The sequence below is a fragment of the Falco punctatus genome (genome assembly GCF_963210335.1).
Source record: "Falco punctatus genome assembly, chromosome: 7".
NCBI lineage: Eukaryota > Metazoa > Chordata > Aves > Falconiformes > Falconidae > Falco > Falco punctatus.
The window spans coordinates 29672424-29693984 of NC_137587.1; the positions used below are offsets into that span (position 1 = coordinate 29672424).

Sequence of the window (21561 nt, forward strand, 5' to 3'; positions counted from 1 at the left end):
TTGCCACTGCAATAATCGGCACTAAATGACCAGACACAGCAGCAATGATGAGCATGGTGTGGGTGCAGTGTCTCAACTACTGGGCATTTCAGCAGCTCCAGCCCATCAGTAAGATCAGTAAGATCTGAAGGCAGGCTACGAGGAATCACAGACTCGACGGCACAGCAGAGCTGAGGCATTCTGCACTGGCTTGTGTAATTAAAGGTGAGAATTGCTGTGAACTTCAGTCCCAGACACTAATTACGCTCAAAGGGAAAACACTTCAGGAAGCTCTTGCTAAAAGTAGCACAGCTCAGGAGAGTACTCCTTGCCCTCATCTATGAGGCTGGCTAGTCCCAGGCCAGCCAGACTCTACTGAATGGCAAGTGTCCCAGCAGCCATCCACAGGGCCACTGTCCAACAGCAATATCTCTGCTCCTTCAAAAGAGCTGCCATTGCCTCCATTAAAGAAACATACATTATTAGTTCTGTGTCTGAATTCTTCCAAACCAGAGAAAACACACATAGGAATTAAGCCAGAAAAACTAAGATACAAGACTGTTAAGAGCATTCAAGCAGATGTACAGGACCCGTTTTGCCTTTAAAGACATCAGAGTGCAAGCTGAAGACAGGGACTCATAAGTGCACCTGAACCAACCGCCTGCATTTCTCTGCTGCTTGTCAATTAAGCACTTCCAGACAATTAATTTTGGCACCTCCTCTCTTCCTCAGACCACCAGTAATAATTTTCTGGCTCTGGAGCTGAGCGGGTACCCTGCTTTTGGCCAGCTCTAAAAGACACCAGAGCAGGTGGAGAATGGTTGGGAGAGGGACTGAAATTAACCAGGAATTAGATCAAATGACAGACATTAGGAAGCAAAATTAAACACTTTTGCCTTAAGACCAAATCTTGCATACTGAATCATAACAAACCAGTTGCTACTACTGAAGACACCAAAACCTCATTGTTTCTAAACTACTGAATAAGACTTAAACCAAGAGTACCAGAAAACCAACAAGATTCATACCCATCCCATTAAAGCAAACTTTCTTCAGTATCTTCCTTTACCTAGAAGACAGGAGACTTGACTTATACTGGTTCAAACAACCAGATTATGAATCAAAAGATAACAGCAAATACTTAGAGACAAATCTTTACTAGCTTAAAAAATACATAAGCATGCAACACAGTCTTTCTCCCTAGATGCACAGTGAGCAAAACTTAAGCAGAGGTAGCCACGTGGCAATTTTTTAAAGCAAATCTGTGTTCGCAAGGCTAACTGCATCATAACGTATTGCTTTGTTATAGCTACACAGGGTGCTTGCACCACCACCTCATCTAGCAATGATCTTCTGTTCAGTTTTGAAACGACTTCTCAGAAGTCGGTTACTTCTATACACTAAGCCACCACGGACCAACATAGAAATACCAACAAACAAAATTAAAAAAGGTCACACTGAGTCCCTTTTTCATAAGGATTCCAGCTTGTGTTACCCCAGACCATTCATTTGTTTTGACTAGATTTATGATGAAGGTAACAGCAATTAGCTGGAAATAACACAGAAGGCACAGGTATGAGCAGCCTGGAGACTGCTTCTCAGACCCCACCAGGCCAGCCAGCCGAATGACTTTACCAGAAACACAGAACTGCTGTAGGAATGAGCCAAAGTTTCAGCGAGGGGAATGCAGCACCTGCCTGAAACCAGAGCAAGGAAAGGAAGCCTCTCCAGCAACTCAAAGGCTACTTCAGGCTGCTGGAAGAGTATTTTCAACTCCTCAATTATTTTCAACTGCTCCATTACAATCAGGTCTTTTAATGCTTTTTCATGAGGTCTTCACCTAGGAAAAGAAGCCACACAGCACAATTTGCTGTGCTCTTTCAGCCAACGTAAAACACTTCTCTTTCCTTTCAGGAAAGGAAGGAGGAAGTCTAAGGGACATGTATTTTGTATTTAAAAGTAATTCTTTGATGTTTTGCTGAAGAACTGAAGTGCAAGAGAGAAAAGCACGCACTCAGCCAGACCAGCAAGCCCAGTTTATTGCTGATGTTCAGCTACAATTAGAGGTAGTGCAGCCACCATCGCGGGCCTGGTGCTCAGGGGCATGTCCTGCCTACCACCACAGGAGTTTCACAGCGATCCCTCATGAGCCAGAGTTTGTTGATGGACACGTGAAGCGCTCCTGTGCATATACGTACGCCAGCCCTGTCATCAGCAAGACCTCCTGTGCTCAAACCAGAGCACAGCCCCAGGATCTGTGCTTCCTTTGCTGGCAGTGACAACAGTAGTTCATTAACTCTGACAATTAGGATAAAACCTAGGTGGTGATGAGGATGTAAAGACAGCAGCATCAAAAAGCCTGACAATTGATTTTATGGACAACCTTCCCTCTTCCATAATAGCTTTTCAGAGGATCCACAGCACAGTTCCACTCACAGCCACCTCTGCCAATATTAAGACTTTTAGGCAACAGAAAGAAACAAACCTTGAGAAAGTGAGAAAACATACACACCCATGTGCAGTTTTCTTAGGACCATTTCACTCGTGTTGTATGGGCCCAATCCAGCACCAAACGTGTATCTGACTGAACATACAAGCAGCCCCAGTGATTTAAGCACAGTCTGTGCTCTCAAAGTCAAGAGCATTCCCTGCCTCAACCCTTCCTCATCTTCTCCTGCTGACGCTGGGTCAGCTCTGAGATGCCTGAAAGCCATGGGCATGGTTTCATGCCAGATTAAATGGAGTTGAGCCCGAAGCCTGTGCTGACACTGGTGATTCTCTGACCACAGTAACCATGAGTTAAGCAGGGAGATGAAAATGAATCCAACTAAATTAGCCCACTGAAAAATAACCCAAATTAAAATTAACACAAATAGTTCTCAGCCCACTCACTGCATGGTGACACACATGCCAGTATGAGCTAAAGAGGGGCTGGCAGTACAGCTCCAGATCAGTTCAATCCCCCAGGAAAGGAACAGGCAGCCAGGTTGGGCAGGGACTATGCCTGGTGATGGCAGTTCAGATTTTGATCATTTTAAACCAGCTGTAAAACACCACGAAGAGCCACTAACACAGGCCACTGGAACAACAAATAGCACAGTCCTGCTCCTAGGGGAAAACTGAAAGAAACATCTCCAGCAGAAGAAAGCCTGCCATTGTATTTAAATTTTTTTCTCATTTCACCCTAGCCTTTAACTTGTGGTAGGGATCACATCCATTACCACACCAAGCCATCATGTACCAACTTTCCCTGCAGCTGCCAGCCTCTATCAGGCCTTTCTCCTGTCAGGAATGACTTGCCTCCTTACAATCCCAACCAGAGATATTCCCCAGCCTCCCCCATGATCTACTCCCTGTGTGTCAGTACAACTGTTTGTTGGACTATGCTGTGACCTGAATCAGGGAATTAAGCTGAAGAGCAACTCAAGAATTAAAAAAAAAAAAAAAAAAAAAAAAGAGAGAGAGAGATTGAAAAATCCAGCCAGATCAGATCTCCAAACAGATCCATGGTTTGTCACAGAAACACAAAAAGTTCTCACACCAAGATGGTGCTGGAGCAAACATCCAGGAGCAACAGTTCTGACCACAGCTGAAAAACAGACTCATCAACCCTACCACAGCCCAAGCCCAATGAAAGAGCAGCTCACTCCCGACTTTCCTGTCTGGGCTATTCAATGCTGCTTAATGCAGTACCATCTTTGCTGTGGGTTAGCACAGACACCAACAGTTATCTATTTTATTTAACCAACCCCCTCTGATAAGTCACCACAGCTACCCAGCAGGCCACCTGCCCACGGGCTACCTTAACCAAGAGCAAGATAATGTAAATACCTTCAACATATAAGGTTATTGTCAGATATTGCCAGCTCTTGAAAAAGAACTGATTAATGCTTTGGACAGCTCAAAACCTGTTAATACAGGCAGACTCCACTGCAAAGAGTAAGCTCTAATGTAAAGTCACCAGCTAGAAGCCAGGGGAATGGAAGCGTGTTATTTCCATGCTCAGCTTTACAAAATCTATTATTTTAATATTCTGTATAATTTCTTGGGTTTTCACTTCAAAAGTAAAACTAAAACGGTTCAAGAAAAGCTTTCCATAAATTGTCTGGTACCTGGAAACCACATTTTACAGTATGGTTCTAAAGACTTTTATGATTGCTCTGGAATGAGATGACCCTCATTCCTCTACATACCGATTTGATGAGAAGATTTCTGATACTACAGAGATCTAGTATGACAGACTGGAGTACAAGAAAATGGATTTCAAGCTAAACTAGATGAATTCCAGCTTAAAAACACATCTCCTTTTAATAATTTGGCAAATTAAGTTGGACCAGCTTATTTAAGACATTAGTGCACTAATGGAGTCAACATCATCTGAAGTCTTTAACATGAATCTGAGGAGTTTTGGGATTTTTTTTTTTATTATTATTATTATTTTACACTTTAGCTCCACCAGATGTTATGAACGCAGTGAAATTCTGATGCTTGTGTTATTTGGGTCAGTCTAGGTGATAACATCAAAACCAGAGTGGGTAATTTCTATCCCCAGGCTGCCACTGACCTTTCCCGGGAGGTCTTCTTAAATAGTACCATTAAAAGAGGGAGGACAGGGTCCCTGGTCCCTTGTTTTTGTGTATAGATGCCGACTGGATTTGGAGATTCTAAGCAAGAACAAGCAGGCTCCTTTTCCTCTCACTCCAACTAGTACTTATCTTTCTGCAGGGTTTTAACTGTCAAATGCCCAGACATTATCACATCAGAGGAAAGAGGTTGGCAGGAGGGAGTCCCGAAAACTCTCCTGTGCCCAAAGGGTCCCCCCATGGCTCTTATCAGGTGCCCTGACAGAGCGTTACCAGAGGCAGTGTGTTGGACTAGGACAAGTTGGACGTCAGCTCTCACAGAACCCAAGGACCACTCAGGAGTCCTCAGATCTCGGAGCCTGCTCCAGACAGAGGAGGAGCCTGGCTGGCTCTCCATGACCCAGTTATGGACCATGTACTTCTAAGAATAACTTCCACATCAAGCGAGGAGAATTTTCTTCTCCCATCACCATAAACATATCCTTTACCCTCATTACATTTTTATTAAGATGGCTCTTAGCACAAGTGCCAAACAAATGTTTGAGACACATGAGTTTCTTCAGCATGCACACAGCCAGGAGCATGTGTGTGTCTCCCTATCTCAGACAACGCAGAGCAGACACAAAGAGGAATCCTCTTGATATGATGGATGCCCAAAGAAGCACAGACCAGGGAAAAGACAGCAGAGCAGCAGAAAGGAGCATGGGACAAGAGCCCCAGCTTCTATAACCGTGGGCTGCCCACTGAGAGAAAAAAAATTGCAGAGAAGTCCATGAGGTCAAACATCCTTTCCCCTCATCCACTCATTTGATAATAATGATCGAGAAAGTTTGCATTCCTAAAAGGCACAGACATATCATGTATCTTACCAACCTCTGTTCAAAGCAGGAATCCCTACACGACTGAAACAAATCTTCAAGGGGGGAAAAAATTGGGGCTTGTCGCAAAAATTTTCAACAGACCCTTAGCTAGAGCAGCACTAGTGGGCGCAGCTATAATTACAGCAAACCTACATAATGGGTCTGAACTAGCTTAGCCCTTTCCCTGCAAGCAGAGAAGCTGCCACATCAGTAACTCCGTTGCTAGGGCAACTGCTTACTTTCCATATCAACTGCAAACTCGTTGCTATGGAGACACATATACAAGAAAAATTCCTCTCTATAGCCAAGGACCAGATGGTAGGGAAGTCAGGGAAGTCATGGGCTAACTGGCTGTACTAAATGGGACACACACTAGAGGACATTTAGATCTGTACATTCACAATAGGATTAATCTGGATGACTGAATTCACAGGTCTGGCAGTATAAACAAAGGCAGGGAACTCCTCATCTACTCCTCATCACGTGACACTTCATACTCTAACCAACTATTATTAAACTGCTGAGCTCAATGCAAAGAGGTTTGTACAATCAAGGGCTCAGCGTTTTCCCTCTTCAGCCTGGCTCTCTGTCTCAATCCAGGGTCTCAGCCCCATCGCAAAGTTACATGAACAGTCACTGTCAGCTTGCCAGGTAAGCCTGATGGCACTGCAGCTGAAGTGGAATAGCAGCAGTGCATAAACAAATCCGAGGAGAAAAATGTATTTTCCTGGCGTTCCACAACAGACCTAATAGCACCAGGACAGGGCAAGTCAGAAACTAAAGACACACAGCCCTTTAAGTCTTTTTTTTTTTTTTCCTTCTTTTCCCCCTTCTGTTACAAGAATCTCACATCAGGAAATGCAAGCATTCATATGCAAGCAGAAAAAGCTACATACTATTAAATACATATTTAACCCCAGAATATAAATTAGTGGAACCCAAGATTGAGAAAATTACTATGCAGAGGGAATTCTGAAAAGAATCAAGTGTTCAGCAGAACTTTTTTTAGAAAAACGGTAACTGAAAGGCTACAAAAACACTGGAAAGCACAGCTATGAGAGAAAAAGCTTCTAGCTTTTCACATGTGTCAATGCACATCAACAGCAAATGCCTGCAATTCCCAGCACTGATCAACTCCTTCCCCCCACACTGTACATGTTTCAGAACCTATCTTGTTAGCATTTTATAACATGCCATTTGCTAAATGCTACTATTTTTTTTTCCACTTAAGAACATCAAGACAGGCAGACCCCAAACCTGCAATTTGCAGAATCTGGCTGCAAGGGGGAAGAAGTGGCATGAAATGATTCCTTACAGAGGAAAGTCCTCCAGACAGAAAACCCTTTAGATGGCCACATTCGTTATGAACAGCAGAGATGCTAGCTGCTAGGTACTCGAATCAACCCCAAGTGTGCGTGTGCACACACACGAAGGTATTTTCAAAGCCAGCAGTTGACATTTACAGCTTTCCAAGTCTACAATTAGCTGTCAAGCACCTGATTCAGCAACTCTGACCAAGCGCCAATCCTGCACTCGGGACTCTGTCTGCCACGTCCTTTGGCCAGGACACGAGAAAAACCCAGCAGGGGATTTAAATGGCCTGCCTTGGTGCATTTTACGTTTGATATTCTCATCTCATTCACCTTAATGCTGGCTACCTGCAGTTACTAGAATTTCTTCCATCTCCTGGAGAGGCTTTCTCATAACCTGAGATTTTCCAGGAATGAATAAAACCCCACCTCGTTATTCATACAGGCAAGGCCTCCCACAACACCTTGCTGTCTAGCTATGTAACCATGGCTCTAATCACGAATTCAAGACGTAGGTGACTAGTCATGCATTGTGCTCCGCCACTTCCCTGTGGAGAAGCAGCACGTCGTGGTATTGTTCATACGAGCTCAGCAGACGGCCGGATATTTGACAGATAGACATGAAGACAAGGTCCTCACAGGAAGGAAACTGTAATCTAAATAGTCAACATGTAAACAGAGGAAGAGGGATAGAACTAAACACAAATGGCAATGTTGAACACATGCCTTGCTGGTTACAGTATTTTGGGTTTCTTTAAGTGTTTTGTGTGAAGGTTTCTTATGGTCTGGGAGAGTATCATGAAGTCTGATGTGCCATTTTTTGCTATAGTCTCACTTCCAAACAAGAATTGAAGACTGGTTTACACAACAAAACAAGATCCAGCTCAGGAACAGGTTTTTTAATCTCACACACAATCTTCCACAGTAATTAACGTATAAAAATACCAACATACCGTTTGATCAGCTATATATGGACAGTGGATTCTAGGGAATAACATTTTGGGGGAAAAAGCAAGAAAAGAGAAAAGAAAAAGAAAAAAAAAAGATAAAAGGCATCAGTCATTTGAAAAAGGAAAGCTCCAGACTAAAGAAAGTTAAGCAATCTAATATGAAAAGTTGCTAGTTTACGGTCATGTATGACTACCTCTAGAGTTACTTGAGCTCCTACTCCACGGTATTTAAAGTTAAATCACACACAAAATAGGGAGAACAGCACCACCAACAGAAGTCTAGTTTCAGGGTAACCAGTTACAAGACAACCACAGGATTTACTTCACTGAAATACAGAAGTGTGTGCATCTATTGTTTCTGCCAGAAGAAAATGTCTGCTTCCTGATCTCTGGCCAATTTTAGAGACTGGCACTCAGTGATGTGATTTTACCCACTATTTATTTCACTAACCTGTGAGAAGGCCTGTGAAATTAAACTGCAAGTTGATATTTTTATCAGTAGACTCGTACTTTGCCAAAGATTCATCCAGCCCACCGCTTCTTGAGACTGTCTCCTTTGGAAACTGATACCCACTCCCAGGCAGTTTGACATAGTAGAAGGCTATGCAAAGGAGTGCCTCCACCACTCGGCTCGCTTCCCCATTCCCTTGCACACAGCCCCTTCCTGCAGAAGCTGTTGAGAATTCAGCAATGAAACCAGGCGACAACAACAGAGATCCAAAAGCAAGAACGTGCTCCCCAGGCTTCTGCCACCACACCAGTCACAGAAGCTATATGAGCCAAGGGAGAGAACGACTGAAATTTCAGTGAATGGCGATGCCAGACCTATCTCCTCTCTTTGAAGAGCTTCTCTAGCAATGAAGCTTCATCACCAGAAGTCAGAACTACTTCTGTTTGTTTAAGAGAAAAAAAAGGGTTTTTTCAGATTACAACACAGACCAGAGAAAAAGCATTCGACTGTTACATAAGGCATACCCTTTCACTATACATTTGTATAAGCCAAGAACAGCAAGCAGCCTATTTATAACATGATTACATTCATCTAGTATAGCTGGAAACCATTACCACAGCATGATAACTAAAAACAATATTTAACCACTATGTATGAAGACACCAGCTGGGGGGAAAAGAAAAAACACACACACACCCCGAGTACTTTCTTACAGATGTCTAGACAATGAATTTAATAAAATCAGAATGAACCATGCTGAAGAAATGTTGGCTCTCTGAATTTAATGAGCTACATTAGCAGAGACAGCATTGCATATTCTGCATTTCACTGTTCACAGACATGTTTTGGGCTTAGCAAGTGAGTATTTTCAGAGCCAGATAGGTTTCCATAGTTCCAAACTTACCTGACTTCTGTCTTTGTCCACTTTCTTAAAACACTTATTCAAGGATAGATTATGTCTCACAGAATTTTTCCATCCAGTGGGCGCGTTTGCAAAATACGGAAAGTGTTCCAAGATCCAGTTGTATATATCCTTTACAGGCAGTCTTTTGGTTGGCGAGTCCTCAATGGCCATAAATATGAGGCAGCTAAAGGAATAAGGAGGTTTGCAGTTGGGGTTCTGCTTGGCATCGTAGGGCATGTCAGAGTGGGCAGGAGATGGTGGCGTGTCATCACCAATGTCCTGAACAGGGCTCACGCTCCTTAACACCGAGTCCCCAAAGCTTTTCAGCAAGTTCTTGCTCTCGTGTAACCAGTTCAAATTAGTTAATTCTTCATCTTCCATGGCCCCTTTATCTAATCTGATGGCAGGCAAAGAGAAATCTAGGTCCTCGTCATCATGAAGCGCCTTTGATAGATCGCTGTCTTGGTAACGTTGGCTCAATCCGCTGGGAACGCTAATTCCTGAGCCCTCTGGCTTCTTACTGGGAGGCATGACTGGACCCATTTAGACAGCAGCTCCTAGGAGAGTGAATCCAAAGGAATGGGAGAAAGAAACAGAGAGAAAAGTTAACTCATAGAAAGATGCTGCATAACATTTTGTCAGCTTTTCCCTAACTGGTCACTTGGCCTTTTGCCATCTGTATTAAAAATGACAGACTCACATAAACACTTATCCACAACTGTTGAGTAAAATAATCTAAAGTCAGGACAAGGGAAGAAATTTCAGTCAATGGAATAATATGATAATCCCAACACACCTCAGTTCTGCGTGTACATGAAGCCACGCACAGGAAATCCTAAAAATATATCCCTTCAGCGATGAATACATGTATATAATCATTGAATACTCCGACTGTATCACTTTAATAAGCATGTAAAAAAAAACCAACCCACATTTAAAAAATAAAATAAAAAATAGAGGGGCTTAAGGCCAGTTGCTTCAGATTAAGTTCAGCTGTTTCACTTTTAAGGACAATACAACAGCACCGTGATTAAAATTACTCTGGCTAAAGGCTGAGTCAGGCAAGCACCCAATCTGACTACAGTCCCAGTTGCAACAGAACTCAGAAATTATAGCAGAACTTCAAAACCAGCAAGGGTGGGAGAAGGGAGGAGGGAAAGCAACGCATGGTAGTTTTGGGACCTGGGCCAAGACACAGAGAAACAAGCACCAGAGAAATGAAGCACTTTGTACCTAAACAGAGATTTTAACATAAACTGAACTGTATTTCACACATGGTAGAAAAGAGTCAGAAAGAGTGCTGTGATGCTTGGCAGTGGCCCGGGCGAACTGGGACAAGCTGTCAAGGGTACCGAGGGTACCACACCAGCAAGCAAGCCCCCAGGATTACACCTGCAAGTGGTAATATTCATGAGGACCTGAGCCCTTCAGAAGCTGGGTGAACTTGGGTGTCTGCCCAACTCAAAAGAAGCAAAGAGAAGCCCAATTCTACTTCAGAAGCAGGAGGCATGCTCCCTTAGCTTCTCCATACAGTAAACCTGCCAGAATTTAGGTCTGGAGATGTGAACAGCAGTGAAATAAAAACTGGAAGGAGTTAATAACAGGTTTTAAAATGACAAAACTTTTGGCACAAACGCTGGACCAGAATAAAATGATTCCCCGTATCTAAAACAAACTCAACAGTTCCCTTAAGTCATGCAGTCACACAGTCAATACTGTCAAAGAACAGCAAAAAAACTACAGGCAACAACAGAATGACCCAGCTATTTACAGGGAAAAAAAAAAAAAAGAGCAAGACAGCCATTCTGGTAAAGAGAAATGATGGACTTCATTTTAGTTGTTACAAAAGGGCAAAGAAAAGGAAAGTTCCTCGGGTCTTTCCACAAACACTTAACACCAAAGCAGCCATTACTAAAAAATAACATACAGAACTTTTATGCAGAAGCCCATTAACGCACATCATCACCCAACAAGCTCAGCAAACACGTGTGGCTTTGCACAAGTATCTGGAAGAGGAAAAAATACCGAGGCAGATATAAACACTGGGAGGCCAAACTTACGTAGGTCTCACTTCCTAGCTTTCAAAACAGCGTCCAGCACAGCCAGAAGGTAAACATGAGTACTGCCAGGATCCAGGGGCACCGGCATCGCCTACCTATGCCGCACGCTCAACTTTGACTTCAAATGGAAGTTACGTCCCATGAGCTTCTAAACAGGAAAATTATATGATGGCTGACAGTAAAGTAATTTAATTGCACTGTCGCTATGACAACATGCTGCTCTCTTTCTGTTTAATTTGCTTATTTGCCAGTACCCTCCCAAAGGGCTGTATCATACCACCCCTTTTTCCTTCCCCCCCCCCCCCCCGTTATTTCTTTTTTTCCCCTCCCCTGGCAGGGGCCCTCGCGGCTGCCGGTGGTGACTGCGCGGCCGCGGCCTCAGGGAGCCCCCTCGGGCCGGCGGCCGGTGCCTGCAGGAAGAGCCGGCGGCGCCCGCCCGCAGCGCGGTCCCAGCAGGGCCGCCGCGGGCGGGAGGGGCACCCGGGGCCGCGGGCCTGGGCGGCGGGGCCCGGCGCGACTGCGGGCGGTGGGCGTGCGCGGGGGCTGTGAGGGAGGCCCGTGGCGGCTGCCGCGGCGCCCCGCCGCCAGACAAAGGAGTGCCGGTCACATGAGAGCCCGCAGTTGGGAGAACATTTTTAATCCGCTGCCAACTGCGAGCGCCCCGCCACATATGTACGCTGCAGCCCGCCCGCCTCACCCGCGGCCCGGCGGGGGCGAGCGAGCCCGGTGGGGGCGGCCCGGTGCGCCCCCCCCCCCCGCAGCGTTCCCACCGTACTTGTCGCACGGAGGGGGGGGAGGCGGGAAGGGGAGGTAGAGGCAGACGCCCATTGGCCGCCGCTGCAGCCAATCAATGGCGTTGCTAGGAGACCGGGACTGCTCCGGCTGGGCGGGCGAGGGCGGCCGGCGGCGCGCATACCTCCAATGCCGGCCAGATGTCACCGGCCCTCGCCGGCCCCGCCGCGCCGGGAAGGCAACTTCTGCCCGCGCCCGCCCCGCCGCTCGCGGCCCGCCGCGCGCCCAGCGGCGCCCCATGAAGCCTCCTTCTCATCCGTACGTGCGTGTGCGTAGCTATTCCAAAGTCCTTACCCGAGCAGCTCCCGGAAGCCCCGGCGGGACCACCTCGGCCCGCAGGCGGCCCCGCGGCTCGGCGGGGACGCGGCGGCGCGCACGCCGCGGCCACGCACCAACTCCTGGCCAAGTTGTGGCGCGGAGCGGCCGCGGGGCCGGGCCGGGCGGGACCGCACCGCCCCCCGGGCGGGCGCGCCAGCGCCTTGCGCAATCCCCGCGAACAACAACAACTTACCTGGCGGGGGGGAGGGGGGCGGCGGTGGTTTCACCGCGGTCCCTTCATGGCTCTGGCGCAAACTTTCATCTGATGGAGCCGGGCATCGCGCGCCCCCCGCCTCAGCCCGAGCCCCGAGGGTGCCGCGGGGGTCCCGGCGCCGGGGGCACCGCCGCCAGCATGGGGCCCGGCCGCCGCCCGCCCCCCGCCCGCCCCGCGCTCTCGACGGGCAGCGGTCCGCGTCGGTGCGAGCCGAAGAGAGAGAAATTGTTTCCACTGCAAACAAAAAAGGCGACACATGACCAGGGAGGGAGGGGAGAGAGGGAAAACGTGGGCTGGGCCAGCCGAGACGGGAGAAGCCGCGGAAGGGAGGGCCGCCGGCGGTGGGGGAGGGCGCGGCGCGGGCGGCACGCCTCACGGCAGGCCGCGGGGACTCCGGCCCGCCGCCACCGCCGGGACCGCGGCCGCCGCCAGCCGCTCGGATGTGCCTCCTGCCGCGGGCGCGCCCGCCCCGGCCCCCCCCCCGCCCGGCGACGCGACGCGGAGCGGCCTCGGAGGCGGGAGGGCGCCGCGGGCCTAGCGGCGTCGGGGTCGCGCCGGGCCGGCGGCGTTTGTCGGCGGCGGGAGGGCGTTCGAGGAAGGAGGGGAGGCGGGGAGCGCCCGGGGAACAGCCTCCGGTGTGGAGCGAAGTGACAGCGCTGCCGGCCCTCGCCGGCGGCAGCGGCGCTCCCACTTGTACGAGTCTCTCCCCCGACCCGTGGCGTGACGGCCGCTGGTGACAGGAGGCCCGGCCACACCGGCCCCGGCTACACTGCAATAAACTACGCGGTCGCCACGGAAGGCACCGCCGAGCCCCAGAAGTCCACTGACGGACACACCGGAGCCTGCCTGCTCCCTCCCTCTCCGCTCCAGAGGAGCAGGGAGACATCTTCCAGCGCCGAAACGCCATGCTCCGTCCTGCACGTCTCCCAGCAGGCGGCTAGCTCCTGCCGAGGAGAGAAGACCTGCAAGCCCACCGAGGGCACACGACCCGAGCGGTACTAACGGAGCCCGCCAGACGGTTTCGCACACGCCCGCAGGTCCTGCTGCCATGTCCCTGCGGGGCGGGGGGCGCCTGCGGCCAGCAGCAGCCGGGGGTGATACCGGGGGTCCCTGCTGCTGCCTCCGTGGGTCATGGAGCTGTGGCTTCTGCCGAGGGGCTGTCTCCACGTCGTGCAGTAAAGAACCGTGTTGCAGAAATCTGCAATAACTACCGAGGAAAAAAAACAGTTTATTTCTTTTGTCGAAGAAAATTTGCTTTAAAAAAAGGAGGAAGAATGGTGCGTTCTCTTCTCTGCTACCATACCTTGACATAACTAGTATTAACTTGAGTAAAAAAACCCTTACCATCAGTTAAATTAATTGGAGGGAACTAACTTGATTTTTTTGAAAAAGAAAGTTGCCCAGTCTAGACAGCACTAAGTAAATGTACAGCCTCCCATATGCAACATGCTTAATCTCAAGCAGCTTCAGCAATACACACCACACAATTACGGTATGGCTGTCCACCTGCAAAACAAGTACATGAAATTGTTTTGTAGCTGATCCATAAGAACCTAGGTTTCTCCACTCCAGGTAAACAAGGGTTGCAGATTTAGCATATTTCAAAAGTAATTTTCCTTTCCATATAGAAAAGGTCTACTGCAGAAATGTATAAACAACATAAAATGAGTTAAAAATACAGGTATATTGGTAGATCCTTTCCAATGAAGCTCTGGACACTGTAATTATCCCTAAGTCAAGAAGAAAAGCGTTTTAGTGTTTTATTTAGAAAAGTTCGGACAACTGTCTCAAGACCTTGCAGGAATTCTGTGCTGGCCCACACAGTCGATATTATCCCACTTAACCAGGATCACCACTGTATCCTCCTGCATGTCTGTGTCTGTACTTGGTCATTTCCAAAAGAACTGGTTACCTTTCTTAATCTCTCTTGACACTTGTGAAATTCACATTTTTAGACAAGAGTGGCAACTACCTCATTCTCAAAGTGCAGAGCTGAAAAGCATTTCGTTGATTCTCTCAAACTAGAAATTCCTGTCATAACTCGCTAAGACCTTCTTTTGCCGATAGCTTCCCCTCCCCTACCCAGTGAACTGCTGTTTCACATTCTTGCATATTTCCAAGAAGCCAGCAGCTGGACTGGAGAATGGGAAGAATACCTATCATGAAGCGGAGTATCATCCTTACCCACTGGTAACCCTGTCCTGTGACTCCTCCAGCCCTAACACTCCAACAGTCAGCAGACCATTAGTTTACACAGTTCTTATCTCATGGCCGTTTGGTTTCAAACCCAAACTAAATTACCAAGTCATAACTCCACCCACCCCCATTTACTCCAAATGCTTCAGACGTTTTTCTGAGTGAATCAACATGTCTCTTTATCAGCAAGCAAGGAGATTTATTGCATTTATCATCACTTGTAAAAGTCAAGTGTCTTAGAACAGACTACCAAGAATTCAGCTAATGAGAAGTATTTCTGAAGTGAGAAGGGGGAAGCCTCATGAGAGGCAGGGTAGTACGCAAAGAATACTACACATTGAATACATTATGTACATATCCTATTCAGGTACACAGCTCAGTTCTGTTCAAAACTAGTGGCAAAATTCTTCATCAATATTTGTGGAATAATATCAGTTCCAGAGTTTTATACCTTTTCTGTGGTGGGCAGGTTTCCCCAGAGTGCACACTAAGGATTACAGTGATTTGCTATGTAGACAGAAAAGCCAGCATGATCGAGTGCAGGGGCAGCAGCAGGTGATGCCAAAGCCTAGGAGAGTGAGGGGACAGACTGCGTGCAGGCTCAGCTCGGAGGACTGGCACAGGGCTCCCCACTGAGGTGCCCTGTGAGAGGCAGCAGTGCAGGGCAGCCTCTTGCTGGTTCCCCCTCATTCCTGAGCTCCGCAGCAACTGGAGCTGCTGACTTGCAGAGCAGTAAAACACACACAGCAAGGTAAACACTGATATGTTGCCTCTTGGGAAGACTGTTTCCCCAGCTTCTTCTGACCCTTTACTGGAATACTTAATATGGCTACTTTAAGAAAGGAGAATATAGCCTCACACAGCACCCCTGAAAGATCATTAACTGCTGGCTTAGAGACTATAGCAGCATCAGAACATCTAACATATGGTCATCAAGTAACAGCTCACTGTAATCTTCGGCAAGCCACCAAATTTCTTTGGGTGTTGATTTCCCCATTTCTAGGACAGGAATAGTACTAACTCATTTAGCAAAAGATTTGCAACATTGACAGATGAAAACTGTTTGTACATCAAGACCAAAGTATTTGCTGTACTGAAGGCCGATTACAAGTACCAACAGTGCACTTTAGCCTTGTGGGCTAATATACAACAGTCTAATCTTTCCACTCAGATTTCAGAATAGCAACTGCAGATGTTGCAGTATCTTATTTAATGAGGACTCCCAGCCATCTCCCCATACTCCTTTATCTCTTATCCTCCTCCAGATTGGAATCCCTGATAACCTCCCAAAAGCCACCCAGCACACAGCACAGCAAGGGTCATGGGCTCTTACCAACCCTCCAGAGCTCTTCTTTCCCCCTTCATCTCTGCTGGGAACATATTTCTTTGCTAGTAGTATGACCATGCCACATAACCTTGCTAAATATTTCTGTGTTCTGCCCTCTGACCTCACCAGTCTCACCATTCAACAGACCTGCACTTCTTACCCTCACCTTTAAGACCCATTCCTAACCTGATCTCCAATTACAATGTCCTCATTGACTGGCATCCTTGTCAATGTTTATCCTCTTCACATTGGAGTCAAATTTCTTCCCTGAAGTCTGCTGCTAGTTTGCCAACTAAGCTTGCTCATTACGATTTATACTTTGACATGCAGCTGTACCCAAAACCCTCCCCAATTCTGAAAGGGTCCTGATGTGCTAAGTACCTTTCAAAGACTGAAGTGGACAGGGCTGCTGCCCCTTGTGATCAGTGATCAGACCCTCACATGGGGACATATCTCAGGCTCTAACACCATTTACTGTCCATTTTGTTTTGTTCCCAGTCTTCCTCCAATGCAGAATGACTGGCATCTCCCATCAGCCTTGCTATTTCTAAACTTATGTTTCCTCTGAGGCAATGGATTTAATCTTGTACAGAGCAGAAGCACATCGAACACCTTCATCAAACTAAATCATGAATACAATCTGTGTTTGCCCGTTTCCTCTTTCACAACGCCTGTTCCCAACATTCTTCTCCAGTCCCTCATAAAGAACCTGCAGTATCAACACTTTTTTTATTTTTAACCACAGCCTCGTTTTGTTACTTGCACTATGCCCACTTTTGGGGCAGAGAAACAGCTGTATCTGAATTCCCACCTGAACAGCCAGAGTCTCTGCCTCACCCAGAGGTAACACCTAACAGGCTGACTAACAGCACCTCACTCCCATGAAAAAGAGCAGCTCCTGCCTCACAGCAGCTCTGAGTGCCATCACACCCTGCCGTCCTGCCCCACGCCTCTTACAAGCATGTGCTCCCCTTTCTTCTCCCCCCCCAAGCACTAGCTGAAGATAGAAGCTGCACATGCAGTGAAGGCCCAGATTACTCCAGCTTACTGATAGGAGATCTATCTTTTGATTATTCACTTGAGACCATGGAATCAGATTTACAGAGCATTTTCCCAACCTTTCATTTAATTACTCCTCAGTTTCTCATTTGCCTCACCTGGCAAAACCCAACAGAAACAGACATTGAGAAAAAGAGCACTGATACAGAGCTTTATCAGAAGTGTGAGCAAACAAAAGTGTCTATAGCATTTCAGTTTCACAGGCTAAAATGTAATGAATTTCTCACAATAAACCCCAGCGTTTTTATGAAATAGTTCCTTTATAAAATAATGTATGCACATTCACAATGTTATTGTAGTAACGCTTGCAGCTTCTAAGAAAATGAGTATACTTAGTGCTAAAATTATATACAGCTGACAAGCTACCAGCAAGTGTGTTTCTGTACATGAGTGCCGTGGGAGGACAGTACCATGCATGTTAGTTCGTCCTACATACATTTGTTAAAACAGGTCCATATGAGAGATGCTTATGGTGATAATCACACCAACTTATGAGCACCACAAGCACAAACCTAGCTTATACTGGTAAAGGGAAGCTTCTGCCAGTGCATCTTACTTCAGTAGTGCAGCACACGGAAAGCAAAACGTTGCTGGGATGAACGTATCTTTACTGGAGTCTTCTGCTATAAAGGCTGTATTGGTTTGAAATCACACCTAACTTAACACTGCTGGTACATCAGTTGCAATACAAGCCAGTATTTCTGGTATTGTTGCAGCGTCTGAGAAGGCTGAAAAAAGAACTGGGATGTGGTGCAGACCCGGCTATCTATTGTACAGGTGTAATGCCACAAAATGTGGCCTCGAGTTATCTCAACATTAGTATTCACTATTTGGCAGCTGAAGTCAAACTTTGCAGTAATCAGCAGAACCAGAAATCAACGGTATTTTTGTTCCTAAAAGCAAGGTGGAGGAAAAGCAGCAGCCAACACTGCACAGAAGTAAAGATCACAAGTTTTGGGAAAAACTATAATGGAGAAGCAAGGGTTTTTAATAAAGTTCCAAAACTGTATTGCCAAATTGAATTTCTAAAACTAAGACAAAATTCTTTCTGGACAACTCAAGTCCCACCTCAGCTTTCCTGAATACAAGCTGTTCATTTCATCAAAGACTTCAGGAGTTTATAATTTATTTGTGTCTCTATGCATGCAAAATTAAGTTGCAACAAGACCTCACAGGTTGTGAAGTTTTGTGTTCACATCTCATCAACTGAGGATCTTGGGGAGTGACACTAAATACCGTTTGCTAATTATTCTCCTCAGACCATTTGCTTGTGCCAGGTGGATTTCCTAGCCACAACTGTACTGAGTCCCAGCTTGATTTCCAGCTCTTTGAAGCACAGGATATTCCTGGGTGCTTTCCTCTACTCACCAATCAGCACTACTCTTCCTGTATATTTCTTGAACACTGTTCCCAAAGGAAATCCTGTGAGATGTGGGTCCAGATTCCCAGACTGTGGCAACACAGAGACAGCTACAAGAACCTGTATGAGGTGATGCAGTGATGAAGCACAAGCACAGCTGATTTACAGTGTGCTGGCAAAGGGATGCCAAGAGGATGCAGGTTTTGGGAAACACGCAAAATGTCATATAATGATTAAGCAGACTTCTACCTTTGCTGTGTTTTTAGTACTACATACCAGCCTACCAAATGCATGAGGGAGCAAGGAATGGAAAGCAATCAAAAATTGCAAGTGGAAGGACTAAAATGAGTCAGTAGCACCTGCAGAAAGCTTCTGCACTGTCCTATGCTCCCCTACACAGCCACAGGCAAGGCAGGCTCTGCAGCTGAACCAGAGAGCAGCTGCTGGGAAGAGCAGGGAAGTGAGATTTGGGAAGGAAGGAGGAAAGCTGGCACAGAAAAAAAAGCACACCTAAATTACCTGCATCCTAGCAGCAACTTCTGTTGCCAGCTACAGTCAGAGAACTACCCCCCCCAGCTGCCACATTCATGTCCCGTGAGGTGGGTTTCCCTGCGAGCAGCTTTTGGCTTCTGTGTGGTGACAAAAGTTCATTATGATTATGGGCTGAGTTATCCACTGAGGCATTAATTTATGCTGGGTCTTTTGGCACTTCTCCAGTCTTTTTGGCAACAGGTAACTTGAGTGATCTGGGAGGTACAGTGCATCTGACACCTCTCAGATTTTTTGCAGGCAAATTTCTCATTCCACTGGTTTCTCACAAGGATACCGCAAGGATGGAGTGGGCCTCAGTAGCCAAAGCACTATGAAATAATCTTGGGAATTCTTTTTTTCTTTAAATCTGCAGTTCTGTAAATATTGATATATGTCTTCTTCTAAGGTTCAGCTAGTTCCAGCACTGCTTAGCACTTCCATAAGCACTTCAAGGACAAAAAAATGCTATGGCTACAACAAAATTATAAAGCACATTTGAGGAGAAAAGTCACTTGTATTTATTGCTTGTATGCAGGTAGAGAGTTTTACTTATTCCACATGACTTGTCACAATCTTCAGTATTTTCTTCTGTAATGTACAAAGGAAATACAACTTGAAAACAACACAATATCAAACCAAATGTCACACACACACACAAAAAAAACAAACAAACAAACAACAGCTATCACTGGAAAAATGCCTGCAGGTTACTGGACCAGTACTGGGCAGCAGAGTGGGGGTTTCAGTAGAATACAAAGGCCAGTCAAGGCTGGAAGGAGATGGGCTGTCCTGTCACAAACCAGGCAGCCGCCAAGCCATCCTTTTGCCATGCCGTTGAACAGAAGGCCCATGTAATAACAACCACAAAACTCATTTAAGCTCTGAAAAGGTGACTAATGAGCTCATTCATGCTGCCTATAAATTATTCACTACAACACTGACCCCACTCAAGACAAATGGCAAAGTAAACTTTAAATACAGGGATCTGGAGCCTCCTGTGTTGTCGGCTTCTGCCTGTAAAACTTTTTCTGATCAGCAGACACTTCACTTGCTTCTACCCCCTCATTAAACTGGCTCAGATGATGTTTAGGCCTTCTTTTTTACTACCTCTACCAGAGTTAAAGCAGCTGCAGCTGCTACATTATTTATTTCTATGTTGCCAAGTCTTTTTCATTAGTAGTTGCAGGTAATCATGAAGTGCCATGAATAGCTTTAAACTACATTCTTCAAAAATTACAAGTCTGACCTCAAAATGAAGGCCAGGCCTAAAGAAGTAAGAAGACAACGGCACGTGCATGCTTAATGAGAAGCAGCCCATCTCCAGAGCCTGTGCTTACTGGTATTTCCGTGAACATCTCTGATGTGCGCCAAAATGAAAATAGAGGACTTTAAAAAACACTTTCACTTTTTTAGGTGCTGGACCAAACAAGCTTCTGATATGTTTAGAAATAACCCATTTCTAAGACTAATTTTGTTATCCCATTTAGTATAAAGTAAGAGACAGGTTATAGTTCAATGTTAGCAGCACGAGCGGTGGTGTTTGCTGCTGGGGTAGCTGGAACAGGCACTGGCTCTCTTCAAACCATACTTTTCTTTGGAAGATAAATTGCTCACTATATTCACAACTTTAGTAACTCTTTGCATGTTGAAGTAGCAACTACAAAGTAACATTAAAGACAGTGTCTTATATGACATGTGGCTGATGTTCAGTGGAAAAATGTTACTCACACCTCTGGTTACACAATCCAATTCCAAAGGTCGGAAACAACTAGATAAAAGCGAAAGCCAGGCATTACATTGCTAAAGTCCAGTCACTGTGTAAGGTATAAAAGAAGGTAAAGTGTAGGAGACATAAGGCAGCATCATACCGATATCTAAACACATGGAAGAAAAGGGGCTAGGAAAGGAAGTTTACAAATGAAATAATCATTGCAATTTTCACTAATCACTCACTTTCTACCAAGCTGGAAATGCTGTAAGCAAGCCGAGTAGGAACTTCTGCACTACTTGAAGAAAAGGACTTTACCACCTACCAACAACCATGTGATTAGTCTTCATTTATTTATATCCATGATTCTGAATTTATGAGACACACAGAAACCCTGTTGCCCTGTTAGTACTGTGTCGTGGTTTAACCCCAGCCAGCAACTAAGTACTACACAGCCACTTGCTCACTCCCCTCACACTCCCCCAGTGGGACCGGGAGGAGAATCAGGAAAAGGTAAAACCCATGGATCGAGAAAAGAACAGTTTAATAACTGAAATAAAGTATTGAAGAGTAATAATAAAAACAACAACAAGGGAGACAACAAAAAGAGAGAGAAATAAAATCCAAAAGAAAAAAGGGGTGCATAATTACAATTGCTTACTCCACACTGACAGATGCCCAGCCAGTCCCCAAGCAGCGATAGGCCCCCCCCAGCCAGCCCGTCCCCGTCCCCCCCCCCCCCCCCCCCAGTTTATACACTGAGCATGATGTTCTATGGTATGGAACACCCTTTTGGCTAGTTTGGGTCAGTTGTCCTGGCTGTGCTCCCTCCCAGCTTCTTGTGCACCTCCTCACTGGCAGAGCATGGGAAACTGAAAAGCGCTTGACTTAGGGTGAGCACTACTTAGCAACAACTAAAACATCAGTGTTATCAACATTATTCTCATCCTAAATCCAAA

The 21561-nt window shown here is 46.2% G+C and overlaps 1 protein-coding gene across 8 annotated transcripts in view; it reads right to left on the reverse strand.

Moving 5' to 3' along the window:
• Positions 1 to 21561, reverse strand: part of FOXN3 (forkhead box N3) — a 210053-nt gene that overhangs the window by 123964 nt on the left and 64528 nt on the right. For 5 of the 8 annotated variants that reach the window (XM_080395120.1, XM_080395119.1, XM_080395118.1 and 2 more), the window contains exon 2: positions 9038 to 9594. In XM_080395120.1, the coding sequence (XP_080251246.1) occupies positions 9038 to 9580 (543 nt within the window). In that variant the 5' untranslated portion in view covers positions 9581 to 9594. Of the gene's footprint in view, positions 1 to 9037; positions 9595 to 11097; positions 11246 to 12183; positions 12235 to 12400; positions 21293 to 21561 lie in introns of those variants that run through there. The other 3 variants (XM_080395115.1, XM_080395114.1, XM_080395116.1) reach the window with 3 other exon arrangements.